Raw genomic sequence first — 27,964 nt, 5'->3', positions numbered from 1 at the left:
TCTTTTAAACAATTGAAAAAAAATTCTAGTAGGAAACATATTAATTATAGGATTTCTATATAAAGTTGGCTGTGAATATGAGAACTCAATAATGCAGTAACGATTTGAATCACTATATCTTTAAAAGAATGTAATGCTGAGATTGCAGAGCTTATAAGATTTGGTCAATCACCCAACTTGATAACTGTTTATGATTGGATGGCAAAGGAATTATTTTGGATGAGTGTGCATATGCATGTGTTCACGATTATGAACATGCACACTTCCTAACAAAACTATTTAAAATTTTTTTTATTCTATAAATTCAATACCAAATCAGTCATTACATTCAGCTAATTATATCCCATATTAAATAAATAAAAACTATTAGAAATTTGAGGAGAATATGAGAAATGTTAAAATATAAACTTCATTTTCCTCCTGGCATTGATGGGACATTATCCATACTAAAATCAGAAAATCCTAATCACAGAATAAGCAGATTACAAACTGCATTAAGCCATGCAAAAGATGACAAAGAGGTAAGATCTAGGAAATTAAAAAGCAAAACATAAAACAAAAGCAAAAGTAAAGGAAGGTAATGAGGTATGCTTAAGCATCTTATTAAAATGTTTCACTCATTACAAAAGAGTAGACTGATTTTATGATTTGCATTGCAGATGATGTCTTAAACTGGGTACAAACAAGTGCATTTCAAATGTAAAATTTTCAAACTCAGTAAATCTTTCCCTATCAACAAAGATTTTCTTCCCACAAGGCAGAAACATCTCCATCATTTTTCAAAACTAGAAAAACTACTGATACAGGTGATTAAAATACTATATGGAGACCAGGAGTACTGCAAAAGTATTTCTATGTTTATTACCTGAAGGAGAGTCATGATACAAAATCAAAAACCCAGAGTACCTTTCTTTCTTACATCTATTAATAATCAGCATTTACTAGGCTCAATAATTTGATTCAATTTCAAGTAACATTATCACAAAAATCACCAGAGACCACTAGAAAAAAATCACCAGAGACCACTTCATTGAGAAGTAAGTCACAGAACCACAGGATTGCTGGTGATTTTAAAGGTCACCTAAACCATCTAAGTACCCTTATTCTTTGGCAAGGGACCCCCAAGGCTTCCACATCAATGTACTTACAAAGTATAATCCCAAAATGATTAGATTCATTTTTTTAACGCCAACATTTAAAATTCAAAATTTAACTTACTTTTCCAGGTGTACAGTGACCAATGGTAAACTTATGTTGGTGGATGGTTTTGCTAACCCTAGAGTGATGATAGCTTCATGCAACTGTTTTACTGTTTCAATTTCACCTCTTAAAGCAGCGCCATTTAGAATGTGGAAAAAGGACAAGACTGTTGCATCTTTGATAAGAACATCCTTCTCTTTCATCTCCTTTAGAATGTTAATAGCATCTACAATGAAGTAACACAAAAGACCCTTAGGTAATTTCATGTAGGGAAAACAAACTGCTATTAAAACAGCATTTCAAGCCCAGCAGGAATGTAAATTCTAGTGTATAATGCCGATTTCAAGTTAATTACTACTTGCATTTCTAAACGAGACTACAATTATAAATCCACAATAGCATGGTTTTATCATTTCCCTGCAACTTTGACTACAAATTATAGATAGGGACTGTGTGCCCACTCTGCACCACATAACCCTGTACAGTCTGCCCTATAGCTGTAAGATCCTCCTAAATGGATGCTTTTATCGTTCAGAGCTAACATCTGCTAAATCACACCATTGTTTCTTCAGCAGATGGCTTGTCAGGAGGCCAGATAATAAAGATGTGTTTACACTGTATATACAGCCAGACTAATGGTCTGATACCGATAGGGCCTGTTTGCTATGTCGATACTAATTAGCCAAGCAGAGCCAATGAAAGCTTTCCAAAAGACTGCATGTTAATACATTAGATTCATTAAGCTTCATTAGGAAGGTAGAAACAAACATTTTAGGATATGGAATAAGTGCATTTTTATAACGTTGTTCTTAATTATTATACAGACAAAATGTTTTGACCACTTTACAAAAAGTGATTTTTAAAAAGCAGGCTAATCTTTATAGAGTTTTCTGTGTTAGAAAGGCTTCCCAGGAAAAATTTCAATGTTCAAATCATATTTTCTCTGTACACTATTCCCAAAACAAAATTTTAAAAAATCATTTCTAAAAACAAAAGGAAGTGAGGAAGGCTAAAAAAGAAGTTTCAGAATAAAGTCAAATTCAGAAAGTTAAGAAACAAGTAAATAATATGAATATATTACCAAGTTTCATTTAATTATATTAGGTTTAGCATTATCTCAACAATGAGAAAATTAGGAGTATGCAAATCAACAATTTAATCAGCTACGCCTTTCTCATGAAATTCTAAATAAAAAAGTCAACGGAAATAAACATTTTGTTAATATTATTAAAAGTTCAGCTAAAAATGAGTACAAAATTCAGTTTCTTATATATCAGGTTATGTTTATACGTTTTATGTTGAGCCTTCAGATCTTCTTAAGCAAAAACAAAGCCATTAGTGCAGGCATACAAGCAAATTGTGCCATAAGTCATGATCTTCAAACTCAATCCAAACAGCAATGCTAATAAAAACTAGCTGCAGAAATGCAAAAGGCACTGAGCTGTGCAAATGTAAATGACAAGCTTGCCAATCCATTAAAACTAATGGCCTACACTGTCCATGTGGCTCTGGTTGGATTCACATGCAAATTTGTATGCAAAGTGTTCAAGCACTTTGCAGGACATGATATACCATTAATATCAATTCACATGTTATTCCAGAGGCAAATACTTGCATCCCATCATTCCTTTATGTGGGGAGACTTACCTTGGAGCTTGCCATGCTTTCCCAATACTTTCACAAGGCCTAAATACTTGTTGGTGTCAAGGACAGCAGATGGATATAAACGGTCACTTTATGAAATAAAACCGGTTACATTATGTTAGAAGACAATTTACAACAAAAAGGACTACAATATCTATTTATTACTTCCAAAAGTTCATCTGGTACGAATTCCTATTAATATTGGCACCTACATTTCAATTACGATTTATTTTTGAAGCCACATATCAATTAACATGTACAGTATAGTAAGTGACTTCAGAAGTAAAAATCCTTAACACCACACATACACATTGCATCATTCCACCTGCAAATGATACCAATGAAGACACTTTTGCTTTATGGCACTTTATGTAATTCTAACCTTCATTGTGAAGGTATTGTGAAATACCTCAGTGTTATACAAAATGTAAATAGTTTTTATATAACAGTGTTAAATAAAAAGTAAATACCTTTTTATTTGCTAAATATATCAGGATGGGGATTAAAGAATATCCCTGAGAAATGAACAGAATTTTGTTTATAGTACAGTATAGAACGGGAAATGTTACCGAGCCTTATGAAACAGTTACTATCACCAACAGTATAACCAATGGAAAAAACCCGTGGCTTTAAGGACTGGACTGTTATTGTACTTAAAATCACACCTTGTTGAAACAAGCCTGAACTAATCAGAGTACTTCAAAAATACAAAATAATTTCTTTGAACTATATAAGGCAGTAATATTCAATCTAGGTGACCCATCAAGGGTTGTACATCAGCATAAATGTAGATAAGTTGTTTCAATGCCAGGGTACTCACAATTCTTGCTTCAAGTCCAGTGCATCTTCTGCATTATCATGTCGACAGCACAAATTTATCAAAGCTGCATAGCCACCAACAACCATGTCCGATTCATATTTTGTTTTCAATTCAAGGGCTTTTTGCATATTCTAAAATAAAGAATTAAAGTGAAAAAGAAAGAAGAAATTAATATAAAAGTAAATGTTACATTTTTAGTTATAGGGTTTAGAAAAAGTTAATAGTACTTTAAAAATAAATGGCTTCTTGTTATTAACTTGGTCCTGACCCTTGGTATTTTTATTTACCTTTTAAAAAGCAGGTGGGCCAGATGTATATGTAGGATAATTTTAATAAATGCAAATTTGGAATTTTTATTGTAAAATAGGTCACCACTTATGCCAAATTTGATGTTTTAGCTTTGTGTACTGTACTGTTTAGAGAGGACTTCCAGATTAAAAACTTCCTAAATCAGTCCCTAATCACAATTTAATTTCTAGATGCAGAAATATGTACCAATAAAAAGTTCCTCAGTCTAGTTTAATACCAAAGTAATATAAAGAAATCTTTTAAAATCTAACAGTACCATGTTATAATCTCAGTTATGATATTTTTTTCCTAAAACCACAGGCTTGCTGAATTAGAAACTGAAAAAAGTCTAGAGATATCCCTCAAATTGCAGACACACACTAAAATGAACACAAAGTACAGCTGGATGCCCACTGAAAAAAGGCAAGAGACCCTTTATCTCAGAGAGCTTTTTTCCAGCAGGAAAATGGAATTTCAATCCCTGCATTAACAACCTAGTAATATTTGACTTGCAAATGACTACTGCATGTATCAGTTGCTTGACAATCTAGATATAAGAGACCGGAGCCATGGCTTGAAAGGACATTTGGCATGTATGATAAACCTATCACGGCTGTTACTATCATTCACTTTGCAGATTATTGTAAACAAACTACAGCAACCCGAAAACATGCCATTCAAGGTGTAGCTGAAATTAGTTAACCTTTCATTTAATTGCATTGTTCACAAGCATGACATATAATAATCAATTGTAAAAATCATAAATATTATGTTCAGTTTTGCTTATTGTGAACCATAAAGACTTTTTTACCCTAATAGCATATTTGAAATGTTTAAACAAATGTTACCTCTTCTGAACAAAGCATTAATATCAGTTGCTTCAGGACATCTCCTATAGGTTGATTTTCAGCTTTTAGATTTTCAAGTGTAGTCTCCAAATCAGATGGTGTAAGTTGCTGAGTCTATGGAAATAGAAAGGAAAAAGAAAAATTTACTGTAAAAAGAAAATTTGACCCTTGTCACCCTTCCCTTTAAACTGACTTTCCTTTATGTCATAAATGCTCACAGGGATATTTACCTGGGGAGACAGAAATGCACTCCAGGGGTTAATGAACCTTTCCAGACCATATGTACATTTCCTAGATTTGCTGATTTTTCTGAGATGGCAAATAAGTTTTACCAAATTCTTACAGGTAAACAAAATGATTAAAATGATTTTATAAGGGTACAGTCTAGAATGTTTGTTAAATGCAGTTATTATAGCATGTAGAATCCACTCACAAACCTACTTACTTTACGAGAGTCTATCTTCTCTCTTTCAACCATCATATTAACATCCTAAAGTTGGGATTTAAGTTAGCACAAAATTAGAAGACACAGGAAAAATTTATATAGTTAATGTCTGAAGAAAATTTTGAAAGTCCCACTTTATTTTACTGCTACTTGTCTACCTTTCCAAAATGTTGCAGCAATTCTGTTCATACTTTACTATTACAATTAAGGTTTTAAATGTATTCTTCAATATATAAACAGTTTTTACTAACAATCAAGGGAAAAGCTTTGTTTTAATGATTGCCAATGAAACTTTTTTCTTTTCATTTTTTTCGGCAAAAAAGTATCATATTTAAATAACATTTAACAGGTCTTTATATATAAATTAAGCATTTCACACACCTTAATCAATTCAGGAACATGGTAGCTATCCAGTAGATTACGAATGCCTCTGTAGATATTTTCAGGAATTTTTATATTCTGTGCAAAGGGAAGGGAGGGGGGAAAAACCTGAGTTTTAGACAACTAAACTGAAATTTTGTCTAACAGAAATTATCTCAGACATAATTTAAGTCTCCAACTCTTGTATGTCATTGAGAAGTGGTCTGGTTGTACTTAAAAGCAGCAATTTCAAATCTAATAGATACATGTCAGGCAGGACAGGCATTATATAGCAAAAAATGAAATGGTACCATCTCCTTCAGCTGATGGAAGTATTGTCTCAAACGCTCCTCCTTGGCCTGTACCTCTGAGTCACTCATGCTGTCAATCAAGTTATAAAGAAAATAGCCAACAGCTTCTGTGGAAAAAAACAAGAGAAAGCATTCCACTAAAATTACCGAGACTGTCATGTTATCAAGATTAATTTATAAGAAATCATTTTGGTGTGAGATGTCACCCTGATGAGAGGCTCTGAAATGGCAACAATGATCACTGAGGCATAGAGATTATGTGGTTTGGGAGCACATATCTAACTGGTGAGTGAAAGGAATATTAATTATTTTCAGACCGAGTGACAGCTTTTCAGTACTGAATCTTACTTCAATCTATTTTTTTCCACTACTCTGTGACAGAAGTGGTCCTGCCCAAGGCCTTACCCCTCTTCTGTCCAAATCACAAGTAGTGAAAATAAATAAATGTCTTTACACATTTCTACACTAATTTTTTGTGGGTAATATTTAGAGAAACATACAAAATTAGAAAGGACTGGAGATGTTGAGTATAGAAAGTTAAATAATTTTAATAAGCAGATACAGTAATCCTGTGGAGAGCTGCCTATTAGCCAATGAAAAACCAAGATTAACAAAGATGTTTTGTAACAACAGTAATTTTCCTATGCATTCAGGCATAAAATGTATAGGGCCATGTGCTAATGCCAGGATAGGAAATTTGAACTTTCAAGAAAGGTACCTTCTTATACAAAAGTATACATTCTAAACTTCATTATATGACAAATGAAAATCATTAAATGACAAATAATGTCTTTTATATAATAAATTAATTTAAGTGGAAAAAAGCCACAAGATCTTTTTCCTACTTTAAAAAATAGCTACACTTACAAAACATTAACATCACATAAATACTAAGAATCATTGATTTTTTTAAGCCTATGTCTACAAATGGTACAAGAAGCATTTCCTTGATGCACGAAAAGAAAGTCTCCTAAGCCTGTTTTTAAAAAATAATTATAATAAAACCAAATACCTCATAGATCTCAAAATGCTATGGTTATCAATATAAAGATTTGTAACCAAATGTTTTCAAATTTCACTTTCAAAAAGAAAAGTGTTCACTGCTATAATCCTTCTAGTCCATTATTACACAGAAGAATGGATTTGTGGATAAGTTACAATCATCGAAATTGAAACGCTACCCGTTGGTCCTGGAGGCTCCTGGCAATAACGTCCATCCTTGTACAACAATTCTGTTATCTGGTAAGACAGAAAATTCGTGCATTGCAGCAAGAGACGCAAACAAGAACAAATACAATCTGAAATTGAATTCTTGAAATAATACAACCTCTCCCCAGTAAGGTATTATTCTATATTGCAGTAATCCAACATCACCCCACCCACCAAGGAGATTGTTTTGTTTTTAAATAATAGGTTTGTCTTCTAAAAATAAAAATAAACCCATGATGAAGGAAAACTGCAATGTTTTATGAAATGTCACAAAGAAAGGTTATAAAGTGATTTGTTTATCTATCATTTTTAAGTAATTGTTATAAACAGAGTAACTTATAGGAATTATGATTTTTCTCGCCATTTTGATTTTGGTCTTGTTGAAACTGGATTAGTGTGCTCCTTTTAAATTAAGTTTTACAGAAACAATTAGTAAAATATGCCAGACCAGTAACTAAAATTTTTTAGTTGTTCAATGACATTTTCTCATTCATTTTAATGGCACGAAAACTGAAAGTTCTAACGTGTTAGTTCTTATGGATTCTTATCAATTAATTCACATATACTAAAAGAAAGACATACTTATTTTACAACATTAAATCTACCAACAAATTTCTAATTTATAAAATCCAAATAACATATTTTATAACCAAAATCATTATACAACCTATGGTGCTGACTTAAAACTCTGAACACAATGAAGACAAAATAGGACCATACACTAGTTGTCCAAATGACATGCGTGAAGAATTCTGAAGTATTTTATGCATATTTAACAGGTAGCTTATGTGCTATTAAAGCAATGCCTGGCATGTATTTTAAATGTTTATAGCCCAAACTGTACTTCTACTATTATTGGTTAATCTGAAAAATTAAGCAAAATTGATCATATGTCACTATAAAAACAATGCTATAGTTACTGCTAATTGAAAAGGTAGTTAATGTAGGAACAAGAACTGTACAGAAGAAAAATAATCAACACACACATAGAAAATAATAAATTCTACCAGAAACGTGTGCCATACATCTAATACATCACAGTAACATTTGATGCCAAATTTGAACAGACACATTTAATAAATAAACCAATGAAAATCTCTCCAGTCAAAACAATTTCTAGATATAAATAATTCAAGTATATGTTAGAATGGACTGTAGTTTGGCAAAAATAAACAAATAAATAATTTTTAAAAATAATTGAATAAAATTTAGATTTTAAAAAATATTTAAATTGGGAATTTCAATTAATGTATCTTCTGATTTTATTAAAGCTGAAAATCTTTCATGCAATTCACTATAATTATGCTTCCTGCATAAAACCAGTTAATTTCTTAAAAAAGGTAGAAGTTGGTTTGCATACCATTCATATATAGAAACATAAACATACATATATAAAGAAAATTATTAAACCTATAAGGTCAAATGTCACTGTAATAATCTTAATAGTTTTCTTTTGGAAAGGTGGAAAGTCTTATAAACACTTAGGACTAAGTCAAAGACTACTTCCATAAAAAGTTTCCTGCTGTTTTAAAACTATTACTTTCAAGATTTTAAGTACACTAATTATAACGGTACATCAGAAATGTGTGAAAATATTAAAATTTTTGCTCTAAATGGCTATTTACACGTATCACCTTGTGATTTTCATTATCAGACATACTTACCTTGCTCCAAAGATCTATATTCATAGACCTGCAGAGGGCAGCAAAGGATTAAAAATAAACCCAGAAGTTTAAAAAACATTATAAGTTAAAATGCATTGCCAATTATATTATGTAATATGAACAGATCAAAACTTTTATATAAGCAAGTAAATAAATGTTTGCAAAATCAAGTTGAATCATTAGAACAAAGTAATTTGGAAAGGATGACCCTAATCCACTTGGAACCTTCAAAATAAAAATTGTTTTGGGTAAGAATCATTAAAGAACCCCTAAATCTAGGGTGCAAGTTTGATGGAGTAGGAAATTTGCATGGTTTCAAAGTCTGCCCAGAGACATTGACTTATAATGGGAAAAACAGTTAACTACATAATGGAGAAATGGAACACCTTGAATGAGTGATGGATCAAAACTAACCTAACTAATGAGATGCTGATGGACACTGTGTGCCTTTAGATGTAATTCCTACAAAACAAAATATCACTACAGTAGTATTCCAGTTGGAGTTATACAATCTAAAGCTAATCAAGGGGAAACATAAGGAATGTTCTGTAAAATTTTGGCCTACATTCTCAAAAAATATATAAAAGACAAAGGTGAGAACTGTTTCAGATTAGAGAATATTAAAAAGAAATGACAACACCCATCCTTGAACTGAATTCTGTATAGAAAGGAAGGAAATGCTAAAAAAGACAATGATAAAACTAAACATGAACAGTATTAGCTAAAAATATCTCAGTAACATTAAGGTTCATGAATTTATTAACTATTGAGGTTGTGTAAAAGAACAGCCTTGTTCTGTGGGATTACATATTGATATATTAAAAGGTCATGATATGTGTAATTTAAGCTCAAATAATTCAGGAAAATTTTTTTTTTCTGCAAACTGGTAGACAGAGGGAGGCAGTAAATAATGATAATGTGGCAAAAATACTAGAAGTTGGTGAATGTGGTATAGAGAAGATCCCTGTATTATGCTTGAACATTTGAAATTATTTCAAAGAAAGCTATAAAAAAAATGGCTGACACAAATTTTGCTTCCTAAATGAAAAACCATTTGTAAAACAACCTAACAAACACTGCTGGTCTTAAATCATTTTTAAACTTTGTACACTTGATGTCTAAAGCCTTATTTATGTTTAATGCAAATTTTAAGATTAATTACATGTTCATGGCAACTGTATAATACAAATACACACAACAAAAATAGCAGGCCCTTTTAAACTTGAGGTTAGGTGCAGTTTGGGGTGGATCTGATTTTGGTACAGTGGGTTAACAGAACACTTATTTTTACTCTAAAAAGACATTCAGAATGAACTACTGATACACAACAATTTAGATTTCAGAGGCATTATGCTGAGTGAAAAGTCAAAAGACATTCTAGAAACCCACTTAGGAGAACAAATTAGTGGTTACAACAGTTTAAGAATCGGGGAGGATGGGTATGATTATTAAGGGGCAGCAGTAGAGGGATATGTATGGTGAGGGAATAATTCTGTATCTTACAGTGATGCTTACATAAAAAATACATGTGAAAAAATACCAGAACTATAAACACAAGTTGTATCAATATCAAATTCCTAGTTATATGGGATGTTAACACTGGGGGGGGGCGGGGGGCGGGGGGGAGAGGAGGTTACATAGGCAATCTATGTCCGATCTTTGCAGTTTCCTGTAATCTATACTGCAAAATACAAAATTATTTATTAAATAAACAGCTTTAAAGTTCCTCTGGAATCTGTTTCCTTTTGTACATCTCTTCTACTGAAAAACATTAGAAAAAATTTGAAAAAGAAAATCTAGAAGTAAAAAAAAAAAAAAACTTATTAAGTCAAAAATAGCAGTAGAGTTTAGCGTAGTGTTTATTTTGATTTGGGGAACAAAATCTTTGGGAAATCAGTTAAGAGAAGGAATTATAAATTGACCTAAAGATCATATTTCTAAGTTGTACTGGAAAATAATCTCTCAACTTACAAAAGAATATTCATCTAAGCCACCTACCAATTACAAAGTAGGATCCTCTGACTACTTATTTCTACACCAAAAAAGAATTTAAAAAATTTTTTGCCAAACAGGTGGGGGAAAAAAGTGAGGCTTCAAGATAATGTGAAGATAAAATATTGTAAAGGCTACAAACAGCTTTAATTCCAAGGAATCACCCGGGCCTTGTGTTACAGACTGAGCCCTTGTGCATGCCAGGTAAGCACTGTCCCACTGCACTGCATCCCCAGCCCAAAGAATCTTAACCTACAGATGCTTACTACATTTAATGAATAGGGGGAAAATCAGAATTTGGTAGCGAGTGAGAGCCTAATGCCCCCGAAGGGCACAGTACTAGTGGCAAGACTTCTAAGACTTTACCTTCGCTGTATCCTGAGCCCCTTTGGGAATCTGATGAATTCTTCTTCTCACAAATAGTTAATTTTGTCAGGAGTGATGATAATATGTAGTTACATTGTTTCATTTAAAATAAATTCTGAGATATATGCTAGATCTATGGGTGGAATGACGAGTTCTAAAAATTACTTTTAAAAGTCCAAGAAAAAAAGGGGGGGAGGAGGAAATAAACAGATGAAAGAAGATTACCAAAATCTTAACTATTTAAGTTGAGTGATAGGTACAGAGATCTACTTTAGTGAATGTTTGAAAACTCCCTAAAAAACAAAAAAAAGCATATGCTGTATCTAGTCTAAATTTGCACTTCTATTCCAACTCTCAACATTCATAAGCTGGCATTCCTTTTCCAAGAAAAGCTACTTTAATCACATCTTTCATCAAAATACCAACTTATTATCCAATTTTTAAAAGATACTAAAATAGTCTCAAAGCCGGGATGAAGTGCTCACAGAAAGCACAAACTTTGAAAATTGTTCACATATGCAAAACAACTGAAAATGACTAAAAAGCACAACTTTAAATATGCAGCTTCATGGTGAATAACACATTTGAAACAAAGAATCAAAACATACAGAATCATTCAAAATCAAGCTTTTGTGAAGAATAATCAATCTATCTAAGAATAGTTTTAGACTTCCCCAATTTAATGCAATCTCACTTTTGGGTCCAAGATCCATTGAAACTACTCGTGCTAATCTCAATTCAAATTTCAATACTTTTTGGTCTTCCTTGAGAATGGAGACTTGTGTTGCTGACCACTATCTGCTGGTGCTCCTCTTACCCCGTAGTAATAATACTCAATGTCCTTTAGGAATTGTCCTTTCTTACCTCCTCAGAAGCAAGCCTCTACAGCAGATTCTGCATGCATTACATTTTTCATTTTTAAGACAAACCTGCACTAGGCATTTAAATTCCTGTTTATAAGATGAAACTGATTTAGGTTGAGAAAAATATTCTCACCTGGAAGTTCCATAGGCACCTCAATCAATCCCAAAAATAGTTACTTATCTGAACACTGCCTGTTCCCCATCTACCCATACTTGTGCCTTTTCCTCTTCTGAATATATGTCAATCTTTTCTTCATCATGTAAACCTTTCAAAGGCTTAAAGCCATGACTCAGGTTCCAAACCTTTTAATTTAGGAGACTTTTCTGAGGAATCCTAAAGCTACCATTCTAATTTTACTTCTTATCATTATTTCATGGCTTCCTGATTGAGAACACAGATGCACTATTCTCTCAGTCTTAATGTCTCTGCCTGAAATGTCCTTCCTGTCCACTGCACAAATTCTTATCTTTCAGTACTCATCTGAGCAACTTCTCAGTACATCTTGCCCTGACCCATCCATTTCCCAACCTTCACAGAAAGAGATAGTACCTTCTTCTCTGAAACAGTCACCAAGACTAGTTTGTAGTTGCTTTCTGTTCTCCAACTGTGAACAATCTGGGGGAGAGTGCCAGTGATTAGCATTTAGTGCATACTGCTACTTAACTCTATTTGTCCTTGATTTACCTATTATCCAGCATTGGTAGTCCATGGCCCACTCTTCTAAAAGGTAATATTTTCTTAGCATATACCACCTCTTTGAGAATTCTTCTAAGTACTTTAATTTTTAAATTTATTTACTGCTCACAATATCTCTGCTTTAAGGACAATTATCAGAACCACTATAAAGATTAAGAAACTGAGGTACAAAGTACTTAGTTTTAAAATATATCCAGGGGTTTTCTGAATTAACTGGGGATGCCAGACTGACAATTTGCATCTAAATTTCTCCTACCCTATACCCTACTTAGATAAAAAAAGAGTTTTTTTTTTTTTCTTTCAATGACACATAAAATAAATGGGAGGTACAGATAACTGGAAATAAATATTACACATAAAAAGTAGTAAATGATTTAGTAGTAAAGAGAATGTCAATTCTCAAGACATCAGTAAGGAGATCTGGGTCCAAACCAATTTGTACAACAGAATCTTCAAAAGGGCCAGATTCTGTATTCCTAAGGCAAAGGGAAAGAACCAAAGCAAGCAGATCCCTAGGTCAACTCCCTCAAATCCACATTGGGATACTACTCCTCTCTGACCACAGCAGAAATCTAAGGATTCTTCTTCAGAACATAAAATAAAGTCCCCAGAAAACTGAAAATTAAGAAACAATATGCACTAAAAGCTAATCCTTGGCTCTTCCTCATACGGCATCCTGAAGACATTTCATTACAATGCCCAATCCTAAGAAGAAAGATGATACGAACGCTAACAATCTCAACAGTCACTCAGCTAATCCTAGAGTGACACTCAAAGTCGACAAGCCCCACCAACACACTCAGAGCTTCCGATCACTTTTTACATTTCCTATTCAAAGATACTCAGACATTTGGAGGAAAAAAGAAAAAGAAATAAATACAAATAAGAACTTGGAGAACACAGAAAATAAGCATGGTGAGAAAAGGCATCCAAAAAACTATTCCTAATATCGTGGGAGAGATAAAAACTTGTTATCTATGAAATAGTAAGATGTTATTTTAGGAAAAGACCATTTAGAGACTTCAAGAGATTTCAGAAATAAAAAATATGAGAGCAAAAATGAAAAGCTCAATGGAAGATGTAAAAGAAATATCACAGAAAGTTGAAACAAAAACCAAACCAAACAAAGCCCAACTACACCAAAGCAAAATCAAAACCAATACAAAAAGGAGAAAGGAAAAAAGGCGAGAAAAAGTACCAATCCAAGAGTTCCAGAAAGAGAGAAGATTTTAAAAAGCAAATAAACAAATAAAAACAACTCAGAACTGGAGAATACAAATGTCTGGATTAAAAGGACCCTCGGGGTATCCAGTACAACAAACAAATAAGCACAAAATACATAAGGTCACTCTATAGTGAAATATCAGAATATGAATGGTAGAGAAAAAGTTTCCCTAGATTCCAGAAGATTCTAGAGAATTCCAGAGATGCTTCTAGAAATTTGTAGTATATTAATTACAAAGTGAAAAGTCCTCAAATTTCCAGAGATAAAAATAAAAACAGATATAAATTGCTTAATTGTCAAATGTCAAAATAGTAGTACTAAAGGGAAGATTCTACAAACTTCCAGAGGAAATTCTACAAAAATAAGTCTCATATAAAGGGTTAGGAATCAGAATGACTTAAGCCTTTCAAGAACACTGTAAAGAAAGAAGATAGTGGATCAATGCCTTCAAAATACTAAAGGCAAATTATCAACCATGTCTGAGGCTACAATATAGACATTACAGATCTCAAAAAAGTCTAGATCCAGAAAGCAAAGATTCAACCTGCACTAAAAGAACAAAGAGAATCAGTCTCCTGGATCAAAGTGAAGGGAGCACCCAGGTCAAAGGATATCTGAAAATAGATTGTGGGCCACTGCCACCTGGGTATCTGTCACTGCATCTTCCTTTTAACCTAAGATAACCACACTTCTTTTTCAATTGTTTTGACCATGTACTGCTGAAATATTTCCTTTCCCCTTCTTGCTCTGCTGTGTAGACCAGCTAAAGATCTACTGTTCTATTCTACCTGCTACTAAAAGTCAAAAAAAAGGCCACAGTTGAGCTTAGATGAAGTACACACTTGAGGAACAGATATTTCTGCCAAATGTCTAGGATGGCCACAAACTTCCCAAACACAAGGAACCCCGTGCTTCTCAGGACTCACCAATGATCTTCCCTACTGTCTTCCCTGAGGAGCTTTTGTAAACTTTTAGAAATACTGAAGCCAGACCCTAATCCAGAGGTTCTGTTCAAATTACATTCTGGAAGACGTACTCTAATAATAGCAGTGTTACTTTTTCCATATTGCCAGGTTTCTGTTTACTTTTCGGTCTCTCACAATTGATCATACCTTATTTAGGGACATATAATTGTGGCAAAATTATGCTGAAAAGCAAGGAAATGATTCCACCCAAGTCAGAGCAGCAGGGATTACCAGGGAAGGCTTCATGGGATCGAGGAGTGGCACACTGAGGCTTTTCAGGTACCACTGACATTCTATTTCCTAATTTCAGTGGTGGGTAACAGGCATTTGCTTTCTTTTTCTAAGGTACATTTAAGTTTTACCTACTCCTCCAAATGTACAACACAGTTCACAATAAAAAAGTAAAAAGTAAGCTTTCCAAGTTCTTACAATTAATAGAACAGTAGAGATGTCCTGAACTCAGGTAATTTGACTATGAACCTTGGCATTTGTTCTTTGATATTAACAAATTAGATTTTGCTTTCCCCTCTGCCCACAACCTTAAGAAGTTTATGAAGAAGCAGGAGGTGAGAAAAGATATTATTTTCTGTACACCTAATTTAATTTACCCCTTTCTTCATGTCTGAAGAAAAGTCTGAAGTAAAATGTTAACAGCATTTTTGTTCTGAGCCAATTTCAGCTTTTCAGTGAGTCTTTTCTAGTGGAATAATGGGATGTGAAAGAAAATCATGAAGAAACATCAACATTCTAGCCCTACTATGAACTCTGGAGTCTAAAATGTGGGGAAATCTGATAGTACTTTCTGACTTTCACATGACAATGCTAACACCCCCCAAAAGTGCATAAATGAGAATATTTGCAAATAACCTTTTAAAACAAAATTTATTTGTTGTAATTAGGTATACATGACAGTAGAATACGTTTATGCATTTTGATAAATCATATATGAATGGAATATAATTTCTCATTTTTCTGATTGTACATATTGTAAGATCACATCAGTCAGGCAGTCATATATGTACATAATAATGTCTGTTTCACTCTACTATCCTTCCTACCCCCATTCCCCTTCCCTTCCCTTCACTCCCCTCTACCTAATCTAGAGTAACTATTCTTCCCTAGCGCCCTGCTTCCTTATTCTGAATTAGCATCCACCTATCAGAGAAAACATTCACCCTTTGTTTTTCTGGTTTTGGCTTTGCAAATAACCTTTTAACAACTTTCTAAAACTACTTTAGAGACACAGATAGGAACTAGTAACAAAAACATACTCTTACAGCAGTGACAAAAACATCATACACACTTAAGATATTTTGCTTTCCACTGTACATACAGAAAACAGAGGCTAGGGCTATGGGGTTTAGCTTGGTGGTAGAGCACTTGCCTAGCAAGCATGAGGTCCTGGGTTCAACTCCCAGCACCACTGAAAAGAAAAAAAGAAAAGAAAAAGAAAACAGAGACACTGAAATGTTAACTTACCATAAGGCATAGAGAACACAAATAAAATCAAGATTCCTGTCCTAAAACAATTTCTATCTAACAGCTTAGGAGGGTGACCAGCTTTAACCTACTAACACATGCTCTCTTCAATTTGCCTTGTGTGCATGCTCCCATTCCTCCTAATATTTCCCCAAAATGTCCTTCTTTTTGTATAACATTTCTGCATTAGCTCTGACAATTCATACAAATTCATATATATTTGATTTCAATTTTCTATTAAACCTTGTCTTTAAAAAATACATTTTATTTCATATTAAATTTAAAGCAGAGCAAAAATTTTCTCCTTTCCAATGTAAAACAAGGGGCTGGGTTGTGGCTCAGTGGTAGACACCTAGCACATGTGAGGCACCAGGTTCGATCCTCAGCACCACATAAAAATAAATAAATAAGATAAAGGTATTGTGTTCAATGTAGAACAAATTGTATCAAGAATACGATGTTAGGAAATAAACACTGTATGCCAGTGATATCTAACAAGGAGTTTGGCTTATGAAGTAAGAGAAGGAAGAAAAAACACAGCTCTAGACTTTCTGTTGACAGAGAGGAGTAACAATATAATATAAATGTCAATAATCAGTGATTCTGGCTGGGTCCCATAGCACACATCTATAATCTTAGCAACTCAGGAAGCTAAGACAGGAGGATCACAAGTTCTGGGCCAGCCTCAGGAATGTAGTAAGACCCTGTCTCAAAAAATAAAAAGGGCTAGGAAGAGAGCTTGGTGGTATAGTGTGCAGGGTTCAATTCACAGTACTCACAAAAAAAAAAAAAAAAAAAAAAAGAATGACTTTGGAACCCTTTGTTATTTCTTTTGCTTAACACTCTACAATGACTAAGCTATAAACAAAGCAAACATAGAACTCCATCTCTCAATTCTGGTGAGATCAGGATATCATCTTTGGGAGCCTCAGTGACTGACTGAAAAGAGGACCTTAAAATCCGACAGTATTCTGTGTGCATATATGATTAAACAACTAATGTGATTCTATATCATGTACAACTAGAAGAGTGAGAAGTTGTACTCAATTTATGTATGATATGTCAAAATGCATTCTACTGTCATAGATAACTAATTAGATCAAATAAAAAATATAGTGAATACAAAAAAAAATCTGGCAATAAACTTGAGGACTTTAGTAGAGCTAAAATCTGATCCTACAAGTTTTAGAATCAGAAACCTGGTTTTCATTCAACATATGGAAGGCAGCAGCACTTGGTACTGTCCCCCACTTACCAAGCTCAGGCTGTTGCCATTGGGTCCGAAAATTTCTATCACACAACTCTTTTTCTATGCACTAAAGACTTATACCTCCAGGTTAATGCTAAAACACTTCTCTTTTAGATATGTTGTCTTCCCAGCTGAGTTTTAAACTAGCTTCAGAGTCAATTTGCCTCTTAGAAGAGACACAATACTTCAGGTGGTGGTGTGTTCCATAATATATACAGTACAAACTTTTCATCTGAACTTTGCTCAACTAGTGCTATTGTTAGGAAGGAAAAAAAAGTCACATTTATTTTAAAATTTCAAGTTCCAGCATTTGACATGAGAATTCACTAACTTATCAGTTAGATCTAAATGCCCTTTAAAATACCCTTATAGGGGCTGGGGAGATAGCTCAGTCGGTAGAGTGCTTGCCTTATAAGCACAAGGCCCTGGGTTCGATCTCCAACGCCCAAAAAAAAAAAATACCCTTATATACAGCCTTATTAGAAAAAGAAAAAAAAAAAAAAAAAGGCTTAAAAGTAAAAATTCCCTAGTATTCTTGAATAATCTCACTCTAACTAAGCAGTATCAAAATAGTTTTTGACTGACAACTTTGCCTATATATGCTACGATAATTTCTAAAATGGAAGACTCCAGAAAGGTATCACACTTGACTGAGCTTTAAAAACCATTTCCTGAGCTTATCAATACACAGAAGTAACAGCTTTCCACTTAAACACTACTCTCAAAAGATATAAAGAAAAGAATGTTTTCATAAATATTATGGGATAGCCTAAAAAATAAACCTAAAGCAAAACAAGTTGCAGACCATACATATGTTAGATACTACTGTCCACTTTGCATTGAACTACTTGCCATGTTTTATTAAAAGACAGATAACTACTCTAATCGTTGCATTCCAACAATGAAATGTATATTCAAATTTCCCTTACACTTAACTAACGTGACTAAGCTACCTAATTATAATGTTCTATAACTTCTTAGACTTTTGATTAACTTAGTTTTGGCAAGGAGTCACTTTTGGTGAATCTCCTATGTGCTCAAGAGTCTAGAAGTTACAGGTAACTTAGGTAATATGGACCCTATCAGCAATGATGCAGTTGACCTGGGATTCACTGCCAATCTGTACTCAGTTTTTTCCTAGTCACTCACTCAGCCAATTCTAAAGTTGCTAGAGTACAATGGTATCCAGACAAACTCGATAGGTGACTATAACAATGACTGTACTGAATGCACTGATGAAGGGATTTTTTAAATATATAACATTTGATTTGACATCAAATCAAAGAATGGCTTGGCTACATTAATTCTGAGATAAAGGATTCTAATTACATCAATCATGTTTTGAATTTTTTGTGGTTTTTGGATTGGGAGGGAAAGAAAGAAATCACCTCATGTCATAAATGCTTCCAATTATGTATATATTTTTATGAATAATGCCAAGTTACTGCAACCTAAAATTTTACCATAAGAAAAACTGATTAACAAAATAAAGTTTTAGAGCCTACATATTTATTTCTAGAAGGGATTAATTAAACTTCTTTTTACTAAGACTATGGCAAGAACAAAGAGGGATTTGCAAATGCTCAAACACTGGAGGCTCCTGGGCAGTAAGTGGGTCTTTTGTGAAACATATTTAAAATTTTTATTAATATGTGGCTATTTGCCAGGAATCAAGTAAGCATTTTAGATGCTAACAAATAGGGAAATGACCAAAGAGGATTTAAATGAGAATAGAAGTAAGAACACCTAGCCTGGTTGGGTTTACAAATAAAGCAATCTATTTTCCAATATTTTCAACATATCTATTCAAATAAAAATAATCTCACAGAAAAGATAAATTCAGTAATGGAGTATATAATTCAATCACTTTAGAACACCAAGATTCTCACAGCTTCCAGTCAGCTCCTTCCCTCCAACTATAATGCTATTAAAACTCTTTTCTTGAAGATGCTTTTTTCAAAATCCTAAACTGAACACCCTCTTTCTTTAGGCTTCTCCTACATCTCTGTAGTTTACAACAACACTAACTACAATTTCCTTTCATAAAACTTCTGTAATTAAAATTTTCTTTTTTCACTGGCCCCTTCCAGCAATTCCCTGGGATTTTATCTTCACTTTCCCACTTAACTCTCTACAAGATTAAAAACAAACAAACAAAAAACTTCAAAATCACTTATTTCACCCATGACAGAGGATAAACATCCCTAATATACAGTATCTTACAAACTGATAAAAAAAAGCATACAACCTAGTAGAAAACACACAAAGGATTTATAAAGTACTTTCTTAGATGGAAGAGGAAATCCAAATGGCCAGTAAGCAGATGAACATATGTTCCAACACTGCTTAATAGGTAAGAAGATGCACAGTATCTTATACAATATTTCTCATACCTCAGTTAGGTCAAAATCAAAAGTACTGTAATATTCAGTACCTACTAGGATGAAGAGAAATAGGTAATCTCATATTTGGCAGAGAAATTGCTGACAGAATCTAATACAACTTCTTTTGCAAAGTAATATGGCAGTAGCTATTAAAATAAGACTATGCATACCCTTTGAAATAGAAACTCAATTTTTCTCTCACCTTTTTTTTTTTTTTTTTTTTTTTTTTGGCATCGGGGATTTATCCCAGGAATATTTTACCACTGAGTTACATCCCCAGGTCTTTTTAGTTTTTAATTGGAACAGGGTCTCACTAAGTTGCTGAGGCTGGCTTCGAACTTGCAATCCTTCTGCCTCAGTCTGCCAAGTTGCTGGGATTATAATCATACACATTGTATCTGGTTAAAGTTTCTTTTTAAAATTCTAGTCATTAAGGGGGAAAAAATATGTGAATAGAAACATACACAAACAGATGGGTGTACATAGTCTCTACTGCAGCACTTGGTTTCTTTGGCAATGGCAAAAATTGAAACAATCTGAGTACATCAATAGGGAAACGACTAAAAAACACCAGTACCTTACTGGGGTATACTACAAAATCTTCTGCAGGTATTAAATGAAGAATGAAGAGTAGTATATAAAATATAATACTACTTTTGTTTTTATAAAAAACACAAAATCTCAAATATTTTCTACAGTCTGTTTACAGAAACAAACATGGAAGAATACCTTTTTTTTTTTAACTTTGGTTTCTACAACTAAGGTTTTTATATGGGTAAGGGAGTACTTTAACCCTGTTAAATTATAGTCATAATTTTATAGTATGCACCTTCTTTGGGATAAGATGAGTCTTGGCTTTCAACAAATTCTCAAAAGAATCCATGACTCAGAGGGTTTAAGAATCACTATTCCACACTGTTCCCTCAATGCTTTCAACCATCCCCTCACTGATGACACCCAGATCCAACTTTTATCTCTACCAAGTAGCATCATATGGAAAATATATGGTTATCCCAAAACTGATAAAGCCAAAAATAATCTACACCTCTTTCTCCATCTTGGTTAATATTCTCCTTACCACCAACCTCTAATATCCACTAAGTCATCATGCCCTGTAAACTCAACTTCAAGTTTCTTACACATCCCTTTATTATTTCTACTGCCAAAGTCCTCATTGAGCTCTAATATCCGTGCAGAAATTACTTACCATTATAGCATCAAGACTGCTCTCCTTAGAAAGATCTATTTGTAGGACGGGCCTTTGGCTGGCATATGTGAACTTGGATTCCAGGAGAGTTCCCACCATTCCCTAAGTGGTAACAGTGGCTACAATGCCTGACTTGTTTAGGCTCAATGCCTGCTTTCCTTCCAGAAGTCTGGAATTTTGGTATGTGCTAAGTGGAGGTACCTATTATGACTGACCCAATAAAAACCTTGGTTTCTTGGGCTCAGGTAAGCTTCCCTGATAGACATATCATACACGTTAAAACAACTTATTACCAGAGGAATTAAGTATGTCCTATATGACTCCACTGAGAGAGGACTCTGGGAAGTTTGTATGTGGTTTCTTTTAGTCTTTGCCTCATGTGTCTTTTCCCTTTGTTGATTTTGCTTTGTATCCTATAATAAATCTCAGAAATGAGTATGACTACAGGTTGAGTACTCAGTGGTTTTGCTCCACCACACACTCCCATCATGATGTGCTGCTTTTGCCACATGCCCAAAGCCATGGGGCCAATTAATTATGGACTGCAAGCTGTACAACCAAAGCCAAAATACACCTTTCTCTTTTTGAGTTAATTATCTCAGCTATTTTGATACAGGGATAAAAAAAATTGCAACACCAAAATGATCCAACTTAGATGACTGCATCATTGGACACCTGATATTATATTCCCTAAGGTGATACAATGAGAAGTACCCATAACCTATGCATTCTTGCTAAAAATTAATATGAGTCTCATCATGAGAAGGAAAAAAATCAAACAAAACAAATACAAAATGTGAGAGAGGCTAGCTAGCCTGGACTCTTCAAAAAATAGGTTACTGTCACAAAAAAACAAAAGGAGCAAGGGATTTTTCTGGATTTAGAGAACAAAAAGAAACTGCAATCAAATAAAATGCATGAATGTAACTGAACCCTCAGTCAAAAAGTAAAACAGCTATAAAGCAATTTTTAAAACCGGAAAAATCTAATCACGGACTGTGTATATCAGATGATGATAAAGCAAAGTTAACATTTTAGGATACTGATATTATTGTATACATAATGCCTTATTCTTAAGGGATGTATGCTGAAAGTTCCATTATCATTGTACAACGTCAAGAGGTTGTGTGTGTGTGTGTGTGTGTGTGTGTAGAAAGACAAATATTTGAGAGAAAGCCAGAAAATATGGCATAAGGTTAGTAATTTGTGAATCTAGATAAAAAGCATGTGGGTGACGAGTTTAATGTTCTTTCAACTTTTCTTTGTTTGACTATTTTCTAAACAACAAGACTAGAAGGTACTATAGTTTGAATATGGTTTGTTTTCAGCCCCCAAGGACTCATGTATGGGAAGCTTGGTCCATAGTGTGGCAATGTTAAAAGGTGAAGTTAATGAGGGTCCTCACATGCCCTCTGAAGGGATTATAGTTCTCATGGGCCTTCAGATTTCTTGTCAGGACAAGTTGTTAAATGAGTGAGGCCAATAGCAGAATTGCTGTCTCCCTGTTTTGTGAAGTGCCCTCCCTCTTACACTCACTCCCATCATATGATCTTCCATGATATGACACAGTCAAGAGGAGCCTCACCAAAGAGCTGAACTGAATCCAGCATTATTATGCCTTTGAATCTCCAGACCTATAAGCTAAATAAACTTAAAAAGTTAGCCGCTTCAGGTATTTCATTGTAATAACTGAAAACAAACTAATATGGAAGGTAAAAGTCATTAACATTCTTTGAATACACAGAGAAGTATGGACTACACTGAATAAAAGTCACCTTGTAATTAAATACTCCAAGAATAAACTGAATATTCATGCAAATTTGTCTATAACTTCAGCATGCCCTTTCCAACTAGCATTTCTGGAAACAGGAGTTTTACCAAAGCTCTTATTTCTTGAAAACATGATCTAAGAGACTGCCTAAACTCAATTCAATTACCTAGAAGAACAGAACAGATAAGGCTGTTTCAGATAACTAGTATATTCTAAGAATATCTTTCTTCATTCAATAGATCAAAAGGACAAGAGAAATAGTACATATAACATTTAAGTTGATCATCTTACCTCCTAAAGCCTAGAATCAGGCTACTTCTCAAAGAATTCAATGAGAAAGGCACTGTATTTGATTCCACTGCAAAAGAAAATGATCATCAATAAATCTCAGACCAAAAAACTAAACAAACAAAAAACCCTGAGTTACCAACTTTGGGGTGGGGACATGGGGACGAGGGATATAGGTGATGCTGGGTATTGAACCCAGGGATGTTCTACCACTGAAATCCTCGGCTCCTTTTATTTATTATTTTTTTTATTTTGAGATGGAGTCTTGTTAAGTCGCCAAGGTTGGCTTTGAACTTGCAATCTACCTGCCTTAGTTTCCTGAGCTGCTGGGATAACAGCTATTCCCAACTTTGTTGACAACATATTTTACCAATACCTTGTACTTTCAGTTGGGAAATTTAAAAAATAAAAATAAAATCTGAGGCTGAATGTTACTGGACACTGTGGCACTATGGAATGAGACAGAAATGACTTTTGTCCTTAAAAGACAGAAGGTAAAGTTCTTTTCTAAGAGTAATGCTGAGTTCTCTTGAACCATTCACATTTCTCATTTCATTTTTTTTCCCATGATTAATGACTGCATTCACACAAAAGTGACAACCTAGAGTCATAATAAAATAGATCTTTACCTCTGTTATATAAATGATTTATACTGATTCACCTTTCTGAGCATTTATTTGCTATTCTACTCCCTCTGGCACTGAATAGTTGACGACTCTGAATATCTCAATGCTGACATCATAAGCCTGATTTGCTTAGTGTAAGAATTAGGCCTTATACTAATTCTTCAGACAACTTTGCCATAACTAGCAAAAGAAATCACTATAGGTGCTCCCGAATTATTTTTCCCTGAAATTATATCATCATGTTTTAAGAACTGATTTAATCATTTTACTATAAATATAATGTGACTTCTGAATGATTCAAGATGAGTGGAATGAGAGAGGAATTCAAAGTAGAGGCAAATTCTGAAAGCAATAAATACAGTTTACATAAATCTTAATATTACCTGGTTTAATTTTTTTAAAAACTCATGGGAAGAAACAGTAATTTTCAAAATTTATTTCAGCTCACTTACATGTAAATAAAAAAAATTAACCTACACCCAAGAATTGTTTTAGATCAACTATTATATCCCTTGAACAAAAAGTCTAAGTTTCCAAATGGTTTCATAGCATCTGAAAACCTAAAATCATTTTTAAATGACCTGTATTTAGGCACTCAAGGAAATTTTAAAGTGGATACAACCACATGCCTCTCAGTAAACTTTCGTTTTGCTTGATCAAATTAATTTGCCATTCCTATAGATAAAAAAGGGAAGATGTATCCTAGTCCCCCACAAACTTGATTGTTAAGAAAGTACACCTAGGGCTGGGGAGATAGCTCAGCTGGTAGAGTGCTTACCTCGTAAGCACAAGGCCCTGAGTTCGATCCCCAGTACCGCAAAAAAAAAAAAAAAAAAAAAAAAAAAGAAAGTACACCTATCCTGCATTATATCTGACATTCCTTGTGATGTAGTAACCAATAGTACATATCTTAGAGCAGCCTAACACAAATTAAAGGACTATTCAACAAAGACCTATAAATCAAGAGGAAGGGAGGGTACTGACAGAAGTCAGCTCAGATATCCTTTAGTCTTACAGTCACTGGTATTTTTCTTTTTCCAATTTAATAAACAACCTCTTTTGAAATGTATTTTCATACTATTCAAAATAGTATTTCACAAAATATTGTCAAGTTCTTTGCCTTAAAAAGGTGGTCAGAAATATCCTGGCAAGCTGAAAGGCTGCTGACACGAAGCATCTAGTTTCCTTAGCAACAAACAAGTCTGAAAAATCAGGAGGTTGACAATAAAGTGGAAAAGATGGTATGATAAAAGGAAAAGGCAGCTCTCATGTATGCACCTTCTGAGCCAGACTCCTCCACTAATGCTTCTCTTTTCATCCTGTCAGCATAGAAAATCTATACATTATATAGAGGTGGAAGACAAAATCAATTACCCAACTTTTGACTCAAAAAACTATACCTCTAACAATCTGATACAGAGAAACAGGTTTGTACTATTTGAAGATAATTGTAGCTCTGGAAAACATGACAACGGGACATGTTGCCTTTCCCTTACAATATTAACTACTGTTAATGAATTTTTTTTGTGTGTGTGGTTAATGAACTATTTTAAATGACATATACACAGGTAATATATACCTAATAAAGCTTTTAAAAAGCTTCCTCCTATACAATTTGAATATACGTTAATCAGGGCTTAACTTTTCTCTTTTTAGGGAGCTAGAAATTGCTAGGTTTGTATTTGGTTTTAAATGATGCATTTTCCACAACTTCTGAAAATCTATTTACATCATGGAAATATTTAAAAATGAAGACATCAAGATAGGTTTTATTTATTAACAAAAATAAAATTTGGTATGGGAAAAAATGAAGTTAAAGTCAGAAAATCTTGCTTCTGAACTACCTCAGGAAATCATCTAACCTCACTCTGCCTTTCTTCATCTATCATTTGAGGCAATTTAATCAACAACTGATGAGCAGTAAAGCATCCCAGCAGTTTTAAATATACAATAAACATCTGCAGTGTTTTTGTTAAGAAAGTCTAGGAGATAGCTTCACATAACTTAAAGGTCATGACAGATGTGAGTATAGAAAACACTTTCAGAAATAGTGCCTCATCTGATTTTTACAACAGCCCCCACAGGGTATATAGGTAGTACCATCTCAATTTAAGGAAAGTAAAGCAGAGAGAGGGTGAGACTTCTTCCAGGTCATATATCAGCTGCTGAATTAAAAACAGGACCTGAGTCTTAAGGCTCCCCAGTCTAAACCTCCACTCTAATACCATCTCTAAGGTCATTTCTAAGCTCCTTCCAACTTTAAAAACTACTTCCAAATTACCAATAAGTTCAACTCACAAAATGATTTATTAGTCTGATTTTAATATAAAAGCTTCCTTGCTTGCACTGCCTGAGCTACCTGCATGCCCTCAACAGCAACTGAAATTGATACCTGTCAAATTTACTGCAATACTGCATACTTACAAAATGATAAAATGTAGTCCAAGTTCCCATTTAAGGCTTCACTTCTCAATTCAGCTTGAGAAAATGTACTACTTTCAGAAAGACATTCATTTTCCTAGGATAAAATATATATCAGCAATAATATGCCTCAGTTAACAATATTTTAATACATCAAATTTCCTACATTCTGAATATTTCTTTTTATCACCATATTCTCTAATTCTATAACTTTTAAAAATCATCTTCTAGACCAATACAGAGAATAACTGAATTTTAGCAAAAGTTCTGCAGTGAAGTTTCAACATTCTAAATTGAATGATCATCTTAAATACAATCAGTTACAAATAGAGTCTTCTTTCTAGGAAGAGTTTACTATTGAAAACTAACATTCTCTCATTTAGAAAAAAAACAAAAATTCAATGCATAGAACTAAATGATATTTTGGAACATGTTGTGACCTAAAGATTAAACCTATTCAGCGAGGCATGGTAGTACACACCTGTAATCCCAACAACTGGGAAGGAGGAGGCAGAAGCCTCATCAAGTTCAAGGCCAGCCTCAGCAACTTAGCAAGGCCCTAAACAACTTAGCAAGATCTTGTCTCAATTAAGTAAAAAGGGCTGGGATGTAGTTTGGCACCCATGGGATCAATACCCAGAACCAAAAGGAGAAAAAAAAAAAAAAATTTAACTCCACGTAGTTCATCACTTCATCCAACATTATTTATTTAACAATAAATAGGAACAGAATCTAGCTCAAATATACTTATTGAATCATTTTATAGTAGCACAAGATTAAAAATCACCTGGATAATAAATAATACACAATGAATAAAAATAACTGATATATCCATACGAGAAACTAGTATATAAGCATAAAAAATTTGTGGAATTACATATTGGTATGGAAAGGTAAGAAATGGAAAAAAAAAGTAGGTTGCTGGATAATATGAATAATATAATTAATTTTTGCTAAGAGATTTCTAAAGCATACTCATATGAAAAAACATGTTAAACAAAAGGAACAGTGGATAAGTTGTGTAGTCTTATGTTAATAGCATTTTCTAATTTAATCAATGAGTATGTATTATGTAATTTTTTAAAAAGATGTAATTTTGAACGTATAACTAAAGATAAAAAAAGCACAGCAATACCATCAGCTCTACTAAACACTTAACTTATTTCCAACCCAAAAAAACTTAACACTGAAATTCCAGCAATGAAGGAAAATGAGTTAAAAAGAGAATTAATATAATCAGATTTAGGAGAAGTTCCAAAATCAGCTCTCTCTAAAATAGATGACAAGTGAGAAAGCAAGAGTACTAACAAGAAGACACTGGAAGCCAGGCACAGTGGTACATGCCTGTAAACCCAGCTACTTGGGAGGCTGAAGTGGAAGGGTTGCTTGAGCCCAGAAGTTTCAAACCAGTCTGGGTAACAGTAAGATCTCATCCCAAAAGAGAAAAAGAAAAAGAAAACATTGGAATCTTGAATTACATTTCTTTCTTTTGTTTTCTTTTCTTTCCTTTTTCTTCTTTTTTTGTACCAGGGATTGAACTCAGGGACACTTAATCACTGAGCCACATTCCCAGCACCTTTTAATTTTTAATTTTGCGACAGGATCTCACTAAGTAGTTGAGGACCTAACTAGGTTGCTGACA

At 33.6% G+C, this 27,964-nt stretch overlaps 1 protein-coding gene across 1 annotated transcript in view; it reads right to left on the bottom strand.

Moving 5' to 3' along the window:
* Lrpprc (leucine rich pentatricopeptide repeat containing) overlaps window positions 1-27,964 on the bottom strand; it is a 104,716-nt gene that overhangs the window by 49,005 nt on the left and 27,747 nt on the right. The window contains exons 13-23 of the mRNA XM_047522317.1: window positions 26,326-26,419; window positions 23,279-23,345; window positions 8,790-8,817; window positions 7,098-7,155; window positions 5,917-6,023; window positions 5,627-5,704; window positions 5,246-5,290; window positions 4,801-4,914; window positions 3,665-3,795; window positions 2,848-2,933; window positions 1,219-1,426 (exon numbers count right to left, since the gene is read on the bottom strand). Coding sequence (XP_047378273.1) covers window positions 1,219-1,426; window positions 2,848-2,933; window positions 3,665-3,795; window positions 4,801-4,914; window positions 5,246-5,290; window positions 5,627-5,704; window positions 5,917-6,023; window positions 7,098-7,155; window positions 8,790-8,817; window positions 23,279-23,345; window positions 26,326-26,419 — 1,016 coding nt within the window. The remainder of the gene's footprint in view (window positions 1-1,218; window positions 1,427-2,847; window positions 2,934-3,664; window positions 3,796-4,800; window positions 4,915-5,245; window positions 5,291-5,626; window positions 5,705-5,916; window positions 6,024-7,097; window positions 7,156-8,789; window positions 8,818-23,278; window positions 23,346-26,325; window positions 26,420-27,964) is intronic.

The sequence above is a fragment of the Sciurus carolinensis genome, chromosome 13 (genome assembly GCF_902686445.1).
Source record: "Sciurus carolinensis chromosome 13, mSciCar1.2, whole genome shotgun sequence".
In the NCBI taxonomy this organism is placed as follows: domain Eukaryota; kingdom Metazoa; phylum Chordata; class Mammalia; order Rodentia; family Sciuridae; genus Sciurus; species Sciurus carolinensis.
Note: the sequence above shows the minus strand (reverse complement) of the source record. Positions and strands in the feature narration are given on the sequence as shown.